The sequence below is a fragment of the Schistocerca cancellata genome, chromosome 2 (assembly GCF_023864275.1).
Source record: "Schistocerca cancellata isolate TAMUIC-IGC-003103 chromosome 2, iqSchCanc2.1, whole genome shotgun sequence".
Lineage (NCBI taxonomy): Eukaryota > Metazoa > Arthropoda > Insecta > Orthoptera > Acrididae > Schistocerca > Schistocerca cancellata.
The window spans coordinates 1,127,819,602-1,127,841,257 of record NC_064627.1 but is presented as its reverse complement, the minus strand read 5'-3'; the positions used below and the strand labels follow the sequence as shown (position 1 = coordinate 1,127,841,257).

General features: G+C 42.8%; 1 protein-coding gene across 1 annotated transcript in view; it reads left to right on the top strand.

Annotated features, from left to right (window-relative positions):
* The window catches only part of LOC126161268 (brain-specific angiogenesis inhibitor 1-associated protein 2-like), a 627,170-nt gene that overhangs the window by 356,059 nt on the left and 249,455 nt on the right, over positions 1–21,656 (top strand). Inside the window, exon 2 of the mRNA XM_049917007.1 lies at positions 3,244–3,319. Within this exon, the coding sequence (XP_049772964.1) occupies positions 3,244–3,319 (76 nt within the window). The remainder of the gene's footprint in view (positions 1–3,243; positions 3,320–21,656) is intronic.

Sequence of the window (21,656 nt, the reverse complement as noted above, 5' to 3'; positions counted from 1 at the left end):
ATGTCGGATTACTGATCAATGGACCACCCTGTAGATTACGGACGGTTGACGTATGTTTCGCGGTTGCCATGTTATAACATCCTAGACACGGACTGTGTTCACCCACCTCTTGCTCTCGGAACATCAAGCGCTTCTGCCAACGGGTCTCTAGAAGTGCGACGGAGACGCCGGCTGCGAAGAGCGCGCACGTCCCTTTGGCGCGCGCGCGTGTCAACCTCTCGCGTTGCTCAGAAGGCGGCGAGTTTGTCCTGGCGGCGCAATTTACAAGAAGAGCCCCGCGGGAGCAGGGCGGCCGTCAAAAGAAGTCTTAGCGCGCCGCCAGCGTCTTGTTTACTCTCCTCGGCAACCAGATCTGACAAAGACGGCGGCCGGCACCTGCTCAGAAGCGCAGGTGTTTCGCCAAAATCTGCTTCCGGCGGCGCGCTGCCGCGTTTGCTCTCCAAACACGTTTCCCCTGGAGAGGTGTGGCAAAATAAACGTTTAAAAATCTGTTGCGTTGTGTTTACCGTCTAGAGCGCTCTGTATGCTTGTTTGTGTACGCTTGGTGCTCGTACAGGGATTTCCACACCATATGAAAATAGCGGTTTGCGCACTGTTATTGTTATTCCTGTTTCTTCTTTTCTTTCGCAACAGGTGGCCACGTTTATTATTTGTAACCCACAGTATACGCCTCGTAACTTCTTAGTTTTGTGGTAGAGCTCCAGAATACCCACAGAACCGTTGAGGTTATGCGCATAATACTACTACTCCCTCTGTTTCAGTGTCTTTGGTACTGGGTGATAATTTTTTCAGTTTCAAATAAAAAATAAAAATAAAAAATTATTTTGTAGTGATCAGCACAAAGAAGAGTATGTTTGTAAATTACTGCTGGAAAACAGTTCACTTTTAATTGTAACAGTATATAGATCCCCACTAGGAAATTTTGGATTATTTATGACGAAACTGGACTCCTTACTGTGCTGCCTGTCAGACTTCACGAAGCAGTTAATAGTCTCTGGTGACTTCAGTGTAGATTTTCTAAAGGATTCTGATAAGAAAAATGATCTGCAAACCTTATTTGTATCCTACAATTTGCTCTCAGTAGTTAGCTTTCCAACAGGTGTGGATAAAGACAGTAGGTCCACAATTGATAACGTTTTCTTTGATGAGGCACTAAACGAGAAAACAACTGTTTACACAGCAACAAATGCTCTCTCTGATCATGATGCACAGTTAGTCACGATAAATGGGGTAAAGCCTTATAGTGTGGATACATTTCAGTGGAAGTCAGAATCATTAATGACAACAAAAATGGCTCTGTGCACTATGGGACTTAACTGCTGAGGTTATCAGTCCCCTAGAACTTAGAACTGCTTAAACCTAACTAACCTAAGGACATCACACACATCCATGCCCGAGGCAGGATTCGAACATCCGACGGGACCAGCCGCACAGTCCCTGACTGCAGCGCCCTAGACCGCTTGGCTAATCCCGCGCGGCTGCTGGAGTATACTAGATGGGATTGATGGAGGACATCGAAAAAAATTGAAAGAACGGCAGTTTCCTGTTTTTGCTGAATGGTTGGGAGAGTGCCTCGAAATTAAATGCGAGTTGGGATGGGAATCATTAAAACAAAGGCATTTTCAATTGCGACAAGATCTTTTCATGAAATTTCAATCACCAACTTCCTCCTCCGAATGCGAAAACATTTTTAATGTTGCCCACCTACATATTGAGAAATGATCATGATAATAAAATAAGAGAAATCGGAGACGGTACAGAAGAATTTAAGCGTCCATTTTTTCCATTCGCTGCTAGAGAGTGGAAAGGTAGAGAAATATTCTGAAGGAGATTCGAAGAAAAATGTGCCAGGCACTTAAGTATGAACTGCAGTGCAGTCATATAAATGTAGATATTACTGTGGTATGGCCTTTTCGAATAAAATGATTATAGCAGATGTCCGAAGAATGTATCGAAGTGAATTCCAGAGGGTAAAAGAAAGCGAGGTCGACTACTTAGCAGATGAATGACAGACGTGAAGGAAGCTATGGACTCCAGGAATCTGCATCAGAGATCTTGAGAAGTCAGTAAATTATACAGGTTACGATGCGGGAAACAGCATTGCTTGTAAATAACTCGCATATAAATGAGACACTTCAAGTGATTTCTGGAAATGTGTTGATGACCGTAATACTCCTTCTCAGTTGCCGCTGTCCGCCTCTGGAACAAACTGCCCCTTACCTTGCGCAAAATTCAATCTCCTGCTGCTTTTAAGAAGAAGTTGAAGCATTTCCTACTATCATCTTCATAAAGTTCTCCACAAAATTAATGTACCAGGCCAATCCTCTCATCTGTAAAATAGCAAAGCTAGCGTCTCCTATCGTGCTCCTGAGATGCCTTCATCTTCATCTATCTCTATTAGCCACGCAATCTTCTTTTCCTTTATATTTCCTTAATTATGTTTCATCATGTCTATTCTTCTCCTCCCTTCACCATGAGTCTCCCTGATACTCCCTGCTGCCAGCACTCCTATCTAAAATTTGTCTCTTCAATAATGTCTAATTATAACAGTACTTATGATCTGCGAATATAAACTCTATATGTATGTATTTCTAATTCTTTATTTCACTAGATGTAGTTTAACATGCCTACTAAAACGTATGAATGTAAAATAAGTAGAATGCCTGGTTAGATGTAAGAGAGGGCCTGATGGCCCTAATCTTGCCAGGTAAAATAAATCAATAAATAAAATAAAAATAAAAAATACTGAACAGCCCGGGTGTTGAGGTACGCTTAGATAGTGTGGTAGAGCCTGCTCGAACTGCATGAACAACGTTCTCGTAGAGTATATGACCATAAATTGTGAATGATTGTACCTTACAACAAATCGCATTGACAATCATCCGTTTGCCCTTAGTACTACAATGATGATTTATTCTGCACACAAAATTTTCTCGTAATTTTGTGAAATATCCCTCCCATAACTGCTAGAATAACTGTATAAGTTAAAGTTGTGACCCTCTATGTCGAGCTCTATTCTGTTGTGACTGCGTATCAGTTCCACTTCTCGTTCAAAATGGAAAAGAAGCGATGATAATCTGTTAGGTTGTAGGCAAGGGAACGTCTTTCAGCCAAAGATTTTTAAAGTAATTATTTGGTAATATGATGAGTTATTATGTAGCGCTCACTGACTAATAAAATAAAGATTCTGTCTCACTAATTTATGTGTATCGTTTGATACTATCTTCTTCCTTTCTGTTTCAGAATATTCTGGACAAATTCAACCCTGGTGCTCGGCAACTGATAACGGCGGGGAAGGCTTATCTAAAAGCTCTCCATGGTGAGTCGCTGCATATTTTATGTAAGACGAGGCAACTGCGCAGCAATATTTTGAGCCGAGTATCCGAAAACTTGGGAAGCAGGCAGTATTTCATTACCGTCGCTATTAATAATTTACGGAGAAGTAAAGAAATCGCAAGATTTAAGGAGATAACTGAAAGTTTCTGACAAGAGTTCGTCTGACACGCAGCACGCCGTTGTCCGAGATCTGCAAACATTAACGTTGTTCATCCTTGAGATTCTGCGGGGTAATATTATGAATTAAGGAGAATTAAAGTAATTAGAGTGCCAAAGGCAAGTAAATAAGTTCTAGTATTGTAATGAATTTGCTATAGAATTTAAATTTTGCGCGTAGCAGACCTTAAGGGGCTCCGGAAAGGCTCAAAATCATGAAAAGTTCAATTTTTAATTTTTTGCGTTTTCTGAATCTGCAGACTATTACCTTTTAATAGATATATAATTTATTCAATTCCGAAGACTACAACTATTTTTAAATTTTTTTTGAAATGTGTTCTACATGGGCGTGACCCACTGTGGCGCTGTTAAACTGCTGTCAAATGGTGTTATTATTAACGTCCGTGTTCATCAGGTACATTTTAGTGATGTGAGATAAAGTATGTGTTGTGGCTAACCTGTGATGGTTCAATATATATCGCTGGTGTGATTGTCGATTGTTTCATGTTTATTTACTCTGTCGTCATCTCGAAAATATTCGTAATTAATTCTTTTTCTTGAGTCTCTGTTTTGTTGAAGTATAATAATGAGTAAAAGTAAAGGCTATTAGGCAAAATACACAAAGTGTCGACGAAATGAAGAAGGCTGTTTGGTCTCTTTTTTTTCATACTTCTTCAACCGATGAAAATCCCCAACATAGCTTGTGTCCCAAAGAAGAAGACAGTTGGTGTAAATATAACAAAGGATTGCTAACTGGTGAAGTGTACACTCATAAGCATAGTCTGCCTCATGCAATAATGGAGGTGATAAAACCTATTTGCAGAGACTTAGCAGCACCTGAACTGTTCAAAAAGTGTATTCACGGAAACACTCAAAACCCCAATGAAAGAGTAAATAGTGTTATATGGTCGAGAATCCCCAAGACTGTATTTGTTGGAATAGAAACACTTCACTTTGGTGTGTATGATGCTGTTGCGACTTTCAATGATGGCAACATTGTAAGGTGCAAGGTATTTAGAAATATGGGAATGAAGATAGGTTCTAACATGGTACAAGCGATGCTTGCTGTAGACATGGAACGCCTTCGGGCTGCAGACAGGGCTGTAAAGAGTCTAGAAATACAAGCAAGAGTAAACAGGAGGAGGAACAAGAGGAAGTGGGAGGAGGAGTTTGCAGAGGATGAAGATAATCCATCCTATGGACCTGGAATGCACTAAAAAGTTAATCCAGTCTTTGTCGCTCGAGTCCCAAAACTTTTATTTTCTCATACTAATTACATGTTTTCTAAGGACCTTCCAAACATATTTGTTTCAAACTTTCAGTAAATCTTACACAGTACCTTCTGCATAATTTAACACAGCCTTTTTCCAAAAAACTGTATATTTTTGAATATATAAATAAAAAATTGCAAAAAAATGTTGTTAATTTTCATTACAATTGAAAAAATCATCTTTAATAACTGAACTAAAATTTTGTAAAATCCCTGTGTTAAGTTGTAGCCCATATTCCAATAAATAATCTGTAAAAAGTTCAACTTCCTACCTCAAATATTTTGTGAGGAAAGATGTAATTTAAAAGCGTTATTTTAACATTGCAAGTATAGGGCGTTCCGGAGCCCCTTAAGTACTTTTATATTTGTGACTGCAGATCTATCTTCGACACACAAAAATAGTAACAGCTCAGTAATAGAATCGGTGCGCTACAACGGTAGCACAGCTATACAGTCACTGATTGGACCCGTGATCGACAATTCAGTAGTATTCCATGTACAGTGAGACTAGTAGGTATACTGTTTCGAAATGTTTACGAGTAAAGTCAGTGGAAAGCACAGTATGATATACATAGTTCCAACCGAGTGAGAAGCGAATATAGCTGTTGCCAATCCGTGGCGTATGGTTTATAGGAAGTCTGCTGTGAAGGGTGTGGCACATATGACAGGTCTCGTGCATATCAAGTTGCAGAAGTGCCCTTCAGAGCTGAGTGGATTCTATAGTCCTTCTTCTGCATTTCTGACGAACTCCAGTGCGTACAAGAAGCATTGACATGCTTCCTAGCTAAACCTCTGTACTCGTGCAGTTGCATACAGCTTTGTTGGAAGACGGTATAGTAGGTATTCAGTAATAGGTTGGTATCTCTTCAGTTGACAATGTTGATTTCCAATAGCTATTTTAATAACACTATAAATTCTGATGTATTCTAAACAATAAAAAAACACTAAAATAATTTTTATTAATACTTTAAACCCACGCCAAATAAAGGAATAACATATACATTTACAAAGCGTGTAGATTTATTTTGAATAACAGAAATTCGATGCACAAGGATGTTGTCTCTTTACACGGCCCAGGGACTCTAACCTGCGCTGATAACCAAGCTTTCATCCATGCCGATGAGAAACAGATGCAGTCTACACCGAATGTGCTTTACCATAGACCGTCAACTATTTACAGCTGAAGTGGATAATTATCTGATTTTACTACGAAACTCAGTTATGGATGCCCTTCCTATCAAATTTTGTGCCTTACAAGTTTCAAAATTTCCCTCTTGAGTCACGATCTAGATCGAAAAAAAAAATTATGGTCCATGAGAAAACTATGGATGAAATATGTCATTTCCAGCGTCACGAGAACGATGCAGCTTAGCACATATGTAAGATGAATCTTCATCCATGTAAAAGTGGTAAACTAGCAAGAAATCATCTACATGTACGTGGATACTCTGCAAATCACATTCAAGTGCCTGGCAGAAATCATATAGGGAAATTAAAAAAAAAAAAAAAAACACATTCATTCCTTGCCTTCCCTACGTTGTTATATAGTCTGATTTCCTGAGAACAAATATTTCAATTAAATGTAAACGTCTGAAACTATGGCCCTCAGCTCCCTAAAACTTGAAAAAGAGCAGATATAATAAGGATAGATGCAAATCTAGGCTACATCTTCCTCCATATCCCACAAAACCAATCTGAAATGCATGACCGAGGGTACTTCCTATTGTGAAAGAAATTATGGTTTCTTCTCACTTCACCTAGGTTAGGTACACTGGAAGAATGCCACTTGAAATACAGCTGTGCAGAGACTATAACCAGTCTAATCTCGTCTTTGCGGTCCCGTATGGACGTACACAACAATGGTTCTTAAAATCTTTAAGTTCATTCTTGTAGAATAATTGTCGCTTAGCTTCAGGCATCTGCCATTGTAGTACGTCAGCATTGCCTTGATGCTCTTCAGTGAAAAAAAAATGCTAACCTGTGATCATTCGTGCTGTCACTTTTGTATGCATTCAGTATCGCCTGTTACTCTGTCACTGTGTCACACATTTGGCCAATATTATACGATGACTAGCACGAGTAAGCAATCGACTTTGTAGACTGTATTGCAACCAGCATCCCAAAAATGAACCTGCTCCATGTTTTACCTACGATCGAGCCTACGTGATCATTCTATTTCAGTTACACAAAACGTTATATGCAAATACACTTCTTGATAAAGATGAGTAGAGCACCCAGAAGACATGGCGGGTTGTCAGTCTTACTTTGTACATCGGAGGTAATGTAAACGATTGGAGTTGCAATTCTCTGTGACAGGTAGAACGGCTATCCAAGTGCATTGGTGTTGATCATTTTAATGTTGTAACTCTTCAGGCTTTCCCGGCGATCTAATGACATCTTGGGTTGTCGGGTGTTCTGCCGGATATCAGTGTCGTACTTGCACGATATTTCGGTCACGTAGCTCGTGACCTTCATCAGGTGCGACCTGAGACTGCTCCTCGAGTGGACCTGGTCCAGTATTTATGACTATGGCCTTCCCCCTCCACCAACGGCTGCAGGCGCTTCCTCTGTGGTCCACGCCCATTCTCTGCGACCTGCTGGAGCGTTACTGCTCCGTTTTCCGTCCGCTGCGGTTCTAGGTGTTCCCTCTGCGGTCCGCGCCCACCAAACCCGCTCCTGGGGGTTTCATCTACGGTCTGGGGTACCAAGCTTTCCCCCTGCGGTCCGCGTCCGCTCACCACGATCTGTTGGAGCGTTGCCGCTCCGTTTTTCGTCCGCTGCGGCTCTGGATGTTCCCTATGCGGTCCGCGGCCACCAGTCCCACTTTTGGGTGTTCCAACTTCGGTCTGGTGCGCCTGGCAGTCCGTCAGGGGCTCGTTTTCCATCTCCATGTCTCTGGTTCTTCTGTTTGTGTAGTGTTGCAGCTGGCCCCGTTGCTCCTTTAACAATTCCAGAGCCGGATCCCAGGCTCTGCGTAGCTGGTACCCTGTGTCACCGTTCATAAGATCGTCAGCCATTTTAATTTCTATCGATTCTCTTATAACACTGCCCCAAAATCTGGCTGAAGATCTTATGAACCGTGACACAGGGTACCAGCTAAGCAGAGCCTGGGATCCGGCTCTGGAATTGTTAAAGGAGCAACGGGGCCAGCTGCAACACTACACAAACAGAAGAACCAGAGACATGGAGATGGAAAACGAGCCCCTGACGGACTGCCAGGCGCACCAGACCGAAGTTGGAACACCCAAAAGTGGGACTGGTGGCCGCGGACCGCATAGGGAACATCCAGAGCCGCAGCGGACGTAAAACGGAGCAGTAACGCTCCAGCAGGTCGCAGGGAATGGGCGCGGACCACAGAGGAAGCGCCTGCAGCCGTTGGTGGAGGGGGAAGGCCATAGGCATAAATACTGGACCAGGTCCACTCGAGGAGCAGTCTCAGGTCGCACCTGATGGAGGTCACGAGCTACGTGACCGAAATATCGTGCAAGTATGACGCTAATATCCGGCAGAACACCCGACAACCCAAGATGTCATTTTAATATTGTTACCAGACCTGGCAGGGCATGTATAGGGCGTGAACTGTGCCGCATGTAAAGTGATCACTGTGAAGGACGGTCCGGTACACAGTTTTAATCTGCCAGGAAGTTTCACCCTTCAAATTAATATTACAAATTTCCATGACTATCCATCCAAGGTATCGTCATGGTGCCTCCTCCGTACCAAGAAATGCTAAATACGGTGACAAGTTTCGTTTGATACTCTTTATTAGCGTACTTTCGTTAGGAGGTGTTGGTCCATGTACTTTTCTGATGCGAAAAAGTGATGCTGTATCCATACTAGGGCCTTATTCCGCGGCCTGGAGGATTCCGTGTAAGGAAACTGTGCTCTGGGTGTTGCAAGATTGAAGTTTTTAAATTCATGCTCGGTGCACTTGAAGGGGAAGAAACTGAACGGTAGGAAAACAGATCGAAAAAGAGAATTTTTCGCTGCAAACATTCAGGAAGTACATACGATAAGACTGAAGGAGAGCGGTACGAAGAGTAGGTCATGCTCACTCACTGTACGATTAGCTATCCAAAAGAAGTAGAATTAGAGGTAGAAGAGGAAGAAGAATGCCACTAATAAAAATAAGATCCTGTGATTATATACGTCGCCTTTGAATTCTCATTTCAAATAATTCAGTCTTTTTGGAATGATCCTGCCCTGCGACTTGCCGACTAGCAGGAAACATTCTGAACCCTTCCGCAGTAACAAACGACGTCGGCATTCGTGATAAACTACCCGGCGATGCTGACTGGAAGAGAGGAGGGAAGAGGCCCGGCTGCAGAAACGAGTCCCACTGAGTCAGCGCCGGGTCAGCGGAAACGGCCCCAAAAAACGAGCGCCGCCGGACTTTCGCAGCAGGTGGCAAGACTCAGAGCAAGATCCCAGTGCTACCGGAAAACAATGTCCCACACGGATGCCTAGTCTGATGGAGGGGCAGGAGCAGTGGCAGGAACCAAGCGGCGTCGGCCGTGCACCGGTTATCTGATGTAAACCTCAGGGGCTGCTTTCTAACCACTCTGAAAGCTGAAGGAGCACAGAACTGTGACAGCTATAACACAATCAGCTTTACATTTCAGACATGCAAGCTGCTGAACAGAATAACTCACAGAGCAGAAAATAAAATCGAAGATCTTTTATGTGACAGTAAGTATGGTGTTACGAAAGGTATTTTGAAACGGCTTTCACTAATAGGCAGACTGATTTACAACGAAGGTTAATGTATCTAGAATGAAATATTCACTCTGCAAAGGAGTGTGCGCTGATATGAAACTTCCTGGCAAACTAAAACTGTGTGCCGGACCGAGACTCGAACTCCGGACGTCTTTCGCGGGAAAGTGCTCTACAGACTGAGCTGCCCGAGCACGACTCACACCCCTTCCTCACAGCTTTAATTCCGCAGTACCTCGTCTCCTACCTTCCTAGAGTACTTGCCCGCGAAAGGCAAAGGTCCCGAGTTCGAGTCTCGGTCCGGCACCCAGTTTTAATTTGCCAGGAAGTTTCAAGATTAATGTATGTCATTATTTTTTTACAAACAAGTCGTACAGCCGTGGATACTTAGTAATACCCGTTGTGAAGGCGAATCCAGTAACATGTTTTGTTCTTTGAAACTTGTAGTGTCTTTTTTTGGAAACCTTGTATGTTGATACAACCTTTTTGAAAAGGAACGATCGAGGTGTAAGTAGAGGAAAGAGCAATGAGATTGTAGTGCGATATTGTTCTTTAAGATGGAAGGGCTTCAAGTTGCTCCACAGACTGAAGATTCAGAAAGACATATTTTCTGGCAGAGACGACAGCAATAGAAAATATTGTTATTTAATGTAGCATAGTTAAATATTTAAGTATTATGCTGGTTCTTGAAAACATTCAACAACCTAGATTGCATAAAATGGTTCAAATGGCTCTGAGCACTATGGGACTTAACAGCTTTTGTCATCAGTCCCCTAGAACTTAGAACTACTTAAACCTAACTAACCTAAGGTCATCACACACATCCATGCCCGAGGCAGGATTCGAACCTGCGACCTTAGCAGTCGCGCGGTTCCGGACTGCGCGCCTAGAACCGCGAGACCACCGCGGCCGGCGATTGCATAAAATATTTCTTTATTTAAGACGACCGGTTCCGACAGACTTTGCTGCCATCTTCAGGTCTTAAAAACTTTTTTTTATTGTGGAACGTGTTTCTTTTACGTTGAACCTCACGCCGAGGTGTTTATCCACTTGACAGTTCGGCGTGTTGTTCAGCGTAAAATGAAGATGTTTCGTAACAAAAAGATTTTTAAGACCTCAAGGTGACAGCATAGTCTGTCGTAACTGGTTGTCTTATTTAAAGAAATATGTTATGCGATCTAGGGTGTTGAATGTTTTTCAGCAAGTAAAACAGATTGCTCCTTCAGTACTCTCAAAATAAGAAAATTCAATTTATGCTGGTGTAAAGAATATTATTTTTAAGTAAGATATCTTATTGACATTTGGGTTCGACTCCTCACATAACGTAGTCATGCACTTTGCTAGTAACGAAGAGATATATCTGGGATCGTTCAGACGAAACTTTACAAGTGCGACGTTCCACCTTCTTTCTTACTTTTTCACATTGATTGCACGTTACTCCATAGTCATTCAGATTCACACAGTGGCTGAGAAGTTTTAATTCCGAGCTGAAAATATTCTCCAAGAGTTCATTCTACTAACTTTCTGCAGGATTTTAATGGCTGTGGACAAATGTCGGTTTAAGTATCGACTTTGGAAAACATAATTACGATATTGGCCTTTCACTGTTCCTCCACGTAAACATCTGGCTTCAGCCTTCACCTTTCTGCAGAAACTGAATGCGTTGAAATTCCGGTTGAGTTGCAGCATAAATCATGTCACTAGTGAAGGACCTTCTTTCTTTTTTAAAAAATAAAAAACTAAAAAAACATCAATGTCTGTGTCTATCCAGAAGATCACTTCTCTCTTTCTACGTGTATTTCCCTTCAGAGTTAAATGGTGCGCCGAGAAATGAGTAGCGATGTGACGTGAAAAAGTGATCATAATCTATATTTCTCATTATTTATGCACTAAAACAAAGCTGAACTACAGTACGTTACAACAACATTCTGTCAGACTCGATTTAATTGTGGCTTTCATCATCATTTTACATCAAACAGCCCTTACAACATATAGCGTAATGTGTTAGAAATTGTATTTAAAACGTTTTCGTTAGTACTTTATCTAATGGTTTGGATACTATCACACAAAATGTATGTGATGTGGGCTTTGCATGTTCTGCATGCAGTACTTAAGCAGTATATTGTCGGTAGTCTTATCACATCAAAAGAAATAAATTAATGACGTCAGTTTGAGATCTGTAACGCAAACAAAAATGCGAGTACAACCAGTTAAGAACAGAAAATTCGTTAAAGTCGAAGGAAGTATAAACTACTATTGACAAGTGTACAACGAGAAAAAAATCACGTATATCTTGTTTGATAAAGCTTCAGCTTCTTCAGTGAGACGTATCACCAAATGCCTGAAAAAATTCATTATCTCATACACATCGGCAAAATTAGCTAGATTGGATACACTTGCCTTCATTACTCTAAAGAATATTTTGATATGCACTGTCAGCGTCTGTACAGTTACCTCATTCGTTTCTGTTCATTATACGACCTGGACAGTGAAACAGTTCATTTGCTCATGAGTATATAGATCTATCTTTATGGTAAGCAAGATAAGTAGGTGTCATTAGCATTGTGTTTCAAACAATAGTGAGCAATAACAACCTTCTCATTAAAGCCAAGTTCGGGGGGTTCTTTGATTGGCGTTAATTTTTTATTCTGTTCAGCAATAAAGACGACATTCAACTTTCATAAGAGAGTGGAATATACAGGACTCTCTGCAATCTATGTGGCAAATTATATGTAGGTCAGGTAGGGCTATAACTACTAAACTGAACATGAAAGAATTTTAAGACTGAAAAAGAAAGATTCCACTTCGCTGAACATACTGTCAATGAATATTATTATTGTGATACTAAGTGTGATATTTTCTATAGAGGAACCGACACTAAAGAAGCACAGTGAGTTGATTTTTTCTCACGGTTAGGTAACATGTTTTTATAACTGTTCCACACCACATTCCATACGCTCTTCCTCCCCCCCTGCTGCCCCCTCCCCATCTTTTTTTCGGCCTGTTCATCACATTCACCGTTTTTTTCTAATAACATAGCAGTCTGCGCCACAACTCACTTGCAGAACGTTTCTAACCTATACATTCCTATAATTTTTATCTTTTAATATAGAGTAATATAAGATTTATTTGCTCAGAACGTTTCTTGTGGATTTCATTATGCTTGTGTTTTTGTATCGATGCGTAGTTATAAAACGTCGAATGTCTTGGAAAAACAATCGTCGTATATTTATACAAAGTGGAGAATGGGGAAGGAAAGGAAAAGGGGTTATTGGGAATTCGTGACGTACAGACGCACGGGCAAAAGTTGAAAATCTGTTCTGGACTGGGACGTCAACCCGGATTTACCGCTGCTCATGAGCGGTTGCCTCAGCCGCTTCGGCTATCTGGACACGGTCCGTAACTGACTCAAATGTCCGACTTATCGCACGCTGCAACGCTGCGTCTATCGTTCATTAATCCCCTACTCCCTAATTATTAATTCCCGTGAGACTTTGGACAATATCAGTGCATCCGCTCTGGAACAACCGTCAAGGAGTCGTCGCGCACATTATAAAAATGCTTATATTTGAGTGGTGGTGTTATGTCAGACATGTCAGACAGATTGGCCATGACGTTGCTGGTGCATACCCTTACACGAAACCGCTCAAATATGTATGAATCTTTGCACAGGTGTGAACTCTCGCTGGTGTTGTATTAACTGTCAGTTTAGTATTAAGATATCTGAGGACGGCCTAGAAAGCCGAAAGCAGTCCATAACAAGCTATTAAATAAGTGTTACTGTCGAATCAGACTCGATTCCTTGCGGAAACCGTACTGGTGACATTGAACGCTTTAGGATTGTCGTGGACCATCGAACCGATGTGTTTAAGTTTTTAACACCATTATAATTTTGATAGTAGAAAAGAGCAAGTTAGATTAAATGAAACACAGAGTCCGACTATGCCCACAAATCAGGAACGAAAGAAACGAGTTCTGGTAATCAATAATGATATTATCCCTCAGAATTTTACAAAATGCATTACACTATGCAATCTGTGATAATGATTTTGTCAGGGACAACCATAGGCATTCTCGTTTCACGTGGCTAATGATGATACCCTGTAAAAACATGTTATAATACTGGAGGTATGAACTAAAAAACTCCTTCAGTCACAACTTTTCGTGTTTTATTAAAAACCAGAATCTATGTTAAATGAGGAAATAGATTTCGCAGGCCTTACTTATTTCAGCAGTTTTAAAGACCTATTTTAAAGTCAATTGTTCCATAGTTATATCTTTAGCACTACGAATAAATTTATCTTTGACAGCACCATGTACAGAAACATCTGTGAAGTGAGCAAATGTGGCTCTTGAATGAAGTGACGTGTACGAAAACAACGGAGAAAAGAATGTTTGCTGGCGCTAAAACGTTAAAAAAGATTTTCTTGGATTATGTGTTAAGTGTACAGTTTATCTTTTCCACAGTTTCGCACATATTTTTCGTGTTCGACTTACGAAATTCATAACCTAACATCAAACCTTTTCGTGACAGGAATATGCATTTCACCTCATTCAAGAGAGGAAATAAAACGAGTATTAAGGGGGGTAGGACGTCAAACGGGCAGTCTTGGAGCAGGAGAGACACTACAGGACTACACTGTGTGTAGTTTTACGGACAAGAAGAGAATAGAAGCTTTCTAAATGTGGTGCTACAGAAGAATGCTGAAGATTAGATGGGTAGATCACATAACTAATGAGGAACTGTTGAATAGGATTGGCGAGAAGAGAAGTTTGTGGCACAACTTGACTAGAAGAAGGGATCAGTTGGTAGGACATGTTCTGAGGCATCAAGGGATCACCAATTTAGTATTGGAGGGCAGCGTGGAGGGTAAAAATCGTAGAGGGAGACCAAGAGATGAATAAACCAAACAGATTCCGAAGGATGTAGGTTGCAGTAGGTACTGGGTGATGAAGAAGCTTGCGCAGGACAGAGTAGCATGGAGAACTGCATCAAACCAGTCTCATGAAGACCACAACAACAACAACATACTTTTACGAATAAATTCATAAAACTTTGTCAGCAAGACCAGGAAGGATTCGTGATTCACAACCATAGCAGTGGAAGTTCAAAAAAATAACAAAATAATTTTTTTTTACATGTGAAAGTTCGTCATTTTTTCGCTTCTGTTGGTTGCGTTTTTTGCTGTAGGTACACGTTTCTTCATAATTTAAGAGAGATTCTTCGATGAATTTTGCGCAGAATACAAACCATACTTACAGGTGTATGAAACTCTAGAAATTATTTAATTTATGGAAAAATGAATGTGCTGTTACATTTTAAACTTCATGTTTAGAAAAAAAGTCAAATTTTATAGTTAATTATCGCAATTTTTACCACAGTTTTTAATAGATTTGGAAAGTTATAGAGTTTCATACACCTGTAAGTATGGTTTGTATGCTGCGCAAAATTCATCGAAGAATCTCCCTTACTTATGAATAAAAGTGTACCTATAGCAACAAATGCAGCCAATGGCAAGTGAAGAAAAGGTGAAATACAAATGTAAAAAAGTAAATTATTTTCTTATATTTTTGAACTACCACCACTATAAGTGTAAACGCCTGAATCCTTTCTGGTCATTCTGACAAAGGTTTATAAATTTATTTTTAAAACTATAGACAGTTGAGATTAAAAATTCCTGTGGTGTCTCTCTTGCTCCAAGTCGTCCCGTTTGACGTCCCCCCTCCCCCCCCCCCTCCCCTAAGACAGATTACACCTGATGATGGACCCAAAGGGTCCGAAATGCATCGTGTATTTAATAAAACAAGAAAAAATGTGACTGAAGGCGTTTTTTAATTCATACCTCTGGTGTATTGATTAGTCACGTTTGAAGCTGCAAAATATGGATAAAGAAAAGGTCATAATATCCAGAGTGCCTTGAAGTTACTACACAGTTACCGCGTTTCATCTACGAAACTATCTCAAGCAGGGGACAGAAGAATAAGAGACGTAATCACCTGCCGTAAACGTCTTAATTATAATGAGAGAATAAAATTAACTCTGTCGTTATTTATGTACGTATGTTAGCACATTAAAAAGGCGTATGAGCAACGTGCTTGATGGCGTTTCCTCGTGCGTGCCGCGCCGGCGTTGAGAAAGCCTCTTTGGCCACGCTACCTGCCGCTGGCGGCGCGGAAACCTATCAGTCACGTTTTATCCGCTAATTCCCTTATCAGGTTTTTTCGGGGTCGGGTTCGCCGGCAGCCAATAGGGGTGTGCCCGTCTATATTTCAGCCGCCGGCCACGCTTCGCCGCCCAATTACGACCCCAGCACCGGCAGCCGCAGGCACCGCCGCCCACACGTCGCCCACGCGCCGAACCTTATCGCGGCCAGCCGCCCCGATCCATCATCCGGGGTAAACACAGACAGTCAACGCACCCCAAATAACACCCCGCCGCCACTTTACTGCCTTCTTTCCCCCATTATCTTGCCACGTCTACTTTATATTTTCTGTGGTTACACAGCCATTATCAGCAGTATAAACCAGACAACTGTGAAAATTATTTCCTTTCTCTCTGGCTTTCCGTTTCTTCTCTTGTTTATCATCCCAAACCCTACTGTGATATATGGTGAGGACTTACCTTTCCTCATTTTCTCTTTCACGGCCTACTTTCTTTTTATGATTGTTCCTCTGCGATTACATTTACATTTACCCGTAAGCTACCAGCGAACGGGACACACCACTGAGCGTGCAAGGTACAGATGCTCTCTCCAGCATGATACTGGACGCTCGGGAACGGTCCAGTTTGTAAACACTTTGTGTGTACCCCGACTTGAGTATATGCGTTGCCACCTATAGGTGATTCTCACGAGCTATGTTGGTGCATAAGTTCATGGCATTTTCCTATAAGTTTAATAAACACAACTGATACTAATAATAGAGACTTTAGTCGTCAATAACATAATCTCCTTCACTGTGTACAACAGTCTGCCAATGCTGTGGTAACTTTTCGAATCCGCGACTGTAGAAATCACATGATCTTGAGGCGAGCCACGTTTGGAGGGTACTTTCATCCAGAAAGGAAGTTCCTTGAAGGTTGTTAGATAGACAGCGCAAAGGTGAAAACCTGAGGGCGCTAGACCATTTGAATAAGGTGGGTGCGGAATGACTTCTCAACCCAGTCTAGCAAAACGATACATATTGTTATTGATGTGTTGGCAGAAGAGCCAACACCGTATAGCTAGAGGAGGCCGAAATGCACGCGTTAAGCTCACGCAGACTGGCATGAGGTCTGGAACAGTAAAGTAGTTGAGTCTAGTAAAGAAAGAACGTAGTTGCTGGAATATTTTAATCCATAATTGTTGTACATCGCTCTTGATGATACATAAGTGCAATCTCAATATACACTGGTAATGGCGCCTTGCTAGGTCGTAGCAAATGACGTAGCTGAAGGCTATGCTAACTATCGTCTCGGCAAATGAGAGCGTATTTGTCAGTGTAGCTTCGCTAGCAAAGTCGGCTGTACAACTGGGGCGAATGCTCGGACGTCTCACTAGACCTGCCGTGTGGCGGCGCTCGGTCTGCAAACACTGACAGTGGCGACACGCGGGTCCGTCGTATACTAGCGGACCGCGGCCGATTTAAAAGCTACCACCTAGCAAGTGTGGTGTCTGGCGGTGACGCCAAAGTTATCGTGGAGTTGCATCTCTTCACGCAATCTTCTTGGTCCGTGTTCTTGGTCTGCGTCTGCAAGGTGTCTCAGTTGATGACAATAAATGCCAGCGGCGACGGTTAAACCTCGGCGAAGCAGTTAGAAGCGCACCACACCGTCGTTGTCCCACCAGATGCATGTGCTCAGTTCGTTGTACGGGGAGTTGCTGCTTTGTTTGGGCTCAACCATTCCTTTCTTTTCCTTATGTTAGCATGAAAACAGCATTACTCTTCACCGGTACCTATACAGACGAGGAATGGTCGGCGCTGCTCACTACGTAAGTTGCCAGGACATGGGCACTTACACGTTAGCTTACCAACATTAGTATTAATAATAAAGGGACTGGCAAGGGCATCAGGTCATGACTCTACGGAATTATGATAAATATGAGGCACTCTCGAGCAGTACGAGGTGCATTCAAGTTCTAAGGCCTGCGATTTTTTTTCTAATTAACTACTCACCCGAAATCGATGAAACTGGCGTTACTTCTCGACGTAATCGCACTGCCGACGTACACATTTTTCACAACTCTGACGCCATGATTCCATGGCAGCGGCGAAGGCTTCTTTAGGAGTCTGTTTTGACTACTGGAAAATCGCTGAGGCAATAGCAGCACGGCTGGTGAATGTGCGGCCACGGAGAGTGTCTTTCATTGTTGGAAAAAGCCAAAAGTCACTAGGAGCCAGGTCAAGTGAGTAGGGAGCATGAGGAATCACTTCAAAGTTGTTATCACGAAGAAACTGTTGCGTAACGTTAGCTCGATGTGCGGGTGCGTTGTCTTGGTAAAACAGCACACGCGCAGCCTTTCCCGGACGGTTTTGTTGCAGTGCGGGAAGGAATTTGTTCTTCAAAACATTTTCGTAGGATGCACCTGTTACCGTAGTGCCCTTTGAAACGCAATGGGTAAGGATTACGCCCTCGCTGTCCCAGAACATGGACACCATTTTTTCAGCACTGGCGGTTACCCGAAATTTTTTTGGTGGCGGTGAATCTGTGTACTTCCATTGAGCTGACTGGCGCTTTGTTTCTGGATTGAAAAATGGCATCCACGTCTCATCCATTGTCACAACCGACGAAAAGAAAGTCCCATTCATGCTGTCGTTGCGCGTCAACATTGCTCGGCAACATGCCACACGGGCAGCCGTGTGCTCGTCCTTCAGCATTCGTGGCACCCACCTGGATGACACTTTTCGCATTTTCAGGTCGTCATGCAGGATTGTGTGCACAGAACCCACAGAAATGCCAACTCTGGAGGCGATATGTTCAACAGTCATTCGGCGATCCCCCAAAACAATTCTCTCCACTTTCTCGATCATGTCGTCAGACCGGTTTGTGCGAGCCCGAGGTTGTTTCGGTTTCTTGTCACACTATGTGCTGCCTTCATTAAACTGTCGCACCCACGAACGCACTTTCGACACATCCATAACTCCATCACCACATGTCTTCTTCAACTGTCGATGAATTTCAATTGGTTTCACACCACGCAAATTCAGAAAGCGAATGATTGCACGCTGTTCAAGTAAGGAAAACGTCGCCATTTTAAGTAATTAAAACAGTTCTCATTCTCGCCGCTGGCGGTAAAATTCCATCTGCCGTACGGTGCTGCCATCTCTGGGACGTATTGACAATGAACGCGGCCTCATTTTAAAACAATGTGCATGTTTCCATCTCTTTCCAGTCCGGAGAAAAAGAATCGGAGGCCTTAGAACTTGAATGCACCTCGTACTGGTTGAAATGTCTCTGAGCACTATGGGACTTAACATCTGGGGTCATCAGTCCCCTAGAACGTAGAACTACTTAAACCTAACTAACCTAAGAACATCACACACATCCATGCCCGAGGCAGGATTCGAACCTGCGGCCGTAGCAGTCGCGCGGTTCCGGACTGAGCGCCTAGAACCGCTCGGCCACCGCGCCGGCCCTGCATGTTTGCAAGATTGAGTTACTAACTTAAAGCGTTGGTGAAAAACGTCGGAAGTTGAGAATTGTAGAATGTACAGTCTGCAGATGGCCGTAGCTCGCCGTGCCGCCCTGGGCGGCAGGTAGCGGTCACCGGAAACGCGGGACAATACGGCGCTTTTGGGGGTAGCCCGGCATTCGGAGCCACTTGTGCTTTGCAACACGTGGCGAAGACGGGAATATCGTTTGCCTAGGGGCGTTATGACCTACTCGATCATTGGGTAGATTTCAGTGGAGGGATTTCGGCGATGATAGAGCGTTCGGCATTGGCCGAAACTGAGTATTCTTCCTCCGCGTTTTCGTACGCGTGGGAGACGAGAGAACTGTGGAGGGACTTTGCCTTCAGCCATCGAGCGGTACGGACTTGCAGACGGCGTCTTGGCCACCGTCTTCGAAGGGAGATATACGGTCTGTACCGCAGCATTGCACCAACGCGTGTTCCGTGCTGAGTTCTGCGGTTAGAGCTCTTTGTGCGCTCAGAAGCGAGATTTTCACCAACGCCTAACCACTTCCAACAACTTACAGGGCTATTACAAATGATTGAAGCGATTTCATAAATTCACTGTAGCTCCATTCATTGACATATGGTCACGACACACAATAGATACGTAGAAAAACTCATAAAGTTTTGTTCGGCTGAAGCCGCACTTCAGGTTTCTGCCGCCAAAGCGCTCGAGAGCGCAGTGAGACAAAATGGCGACAGGAGCCGAGAAAGCGTATGTCGTGCTTGAAATGCACTCACATCAGTCAATCATAACAATGCAACGACACCTCAGGACGAAGTTCAACAAAGATCCACCAACTGCTAACTCCATTCGGCGATGATATGCGCAGTTTAAAGCTTCTGGATGCCTCTGTAAGGGGAAATCGACGGGTCGGCCTGCAGTGATCGAAGAAATGGTTGAACGCGTGCGGGCAAGTTTCACGCGTAGCCCGCGGAAGTCGACGAATAAAGCAAGCAGGGAGCTAAACGTACCACAGCCGACGGTTTCGAAAATCTTACGGAAAAGGCTAAAGCAGAAGCCTTACCGTTTACAATTGCTACAAGCCCTGAGACCCAATGACAAAGTCAAACGCTTTGAATTTTCGGCACGGTTGCAACAGCTCATGGAAGAGGATGCGTTCAGTGTGAAACTTGTTTTCAGTGATGAAGCAATATTTTTTCTTAATGGTGAAGTGAACAGACACAATGTGCGAATCTGGGCGGTAGAGAATCCTCACGCATTCATGCAGCAAATTCGCAATTCATCAAAAGTTAACGTGTTTTGTGCAATCTCACGGTTTAAACAAGTTTACGGCCCCTTTTTCTTCTATGAAAATAACGTTACAGGACACGTGTATCTGGACATGCTGGAAAATTGGCTCATGCCACAACTGGAGACCGACAGCGCCGACTTCATCTTTCAACAGGATGGTGCTCCACCTCACTTCCATCATGATGTTCGGCATTTCTTAAACAGGAGATTGGAAAACCGATGGATCGGTCGTGGTGGAGATCACGATCAGCAATTCATGTCATGGCCTCCACACTCTCCCGACTTAAGCCCATGCGATTTCTTTCTGTGGGGTTATGTGAAAGATTCAGCGTTTAAACCTCCTCTACCAAGAAACGTGCCAGAACTGCGAGCTCGCATCAATGATGCTTTCGAACTCATTGATGGGGACATGCTGCGCCGAGTGTGGGAGGAACTAGATTATCGGCTTGATGTGTGCCGAATCACTAAAGGAGCACATATCGAACATTTGTGAATGCCTAAAAAATTTTTTTTGAGTTTTTGTATGTGTGTGCAAAGCATTGTGAAAATATCTCAAATAATAAAGTTATTGTAGAGCTGTGAAATCGCTTCAATCATTTGTAATAACCCTGTACTTAATATTCTCGATCTAGAAGTTATCCTCGCGAGGTGCCGAGTATTTATCAACGCAGCTGCCCGTAATAGGGGCGCGTAATTGCAAAATGTTAATTTGCCATTCTCAGGAGTGTGTGGGTGGACAAAGAGATTCACATTTTTTTGTAAATTTTGTCAGTTGTGGGGAGTATCAAATTAAAATGCCATTATTACGATCGAATTATCGACTTCATTGTATCTAGAATTTACCCTTTCCCAGTAAGCTTTACATGTACTCTAGTTACTGCACAGCTTGTCCAGACGGGATGGAAAGTAGGTTTGCAGTCTTCTATGTCAGCGACGGACAGATAAGCTTACAACTATCCATTTGATGACGAGCAAGCAGGGATGGACATATGGGCATCTACTGATTTAGCCCGCATCTCGTGGTCGTGCGGTAGCGTTCTCGCTTCCCACGCCCGGATTCCCGGGTTCGATTCCCGGCGGGGTCAGGGATTTTCTCTGCCTCGTGATGGCTGGGTGTTGTGTGCAGTCCTTAGGTTAGTTAGGTTTAAGTAGTTCTAAGTTCTAGGGGAATGATGACCATAGCTGTTAAGTCCCATAGTGCTCAGAGCCATTTGAACCATTTTTCTACTGATTTTTGTAATTTTGACTTAGAGCATGCGGTACCCATACGCCC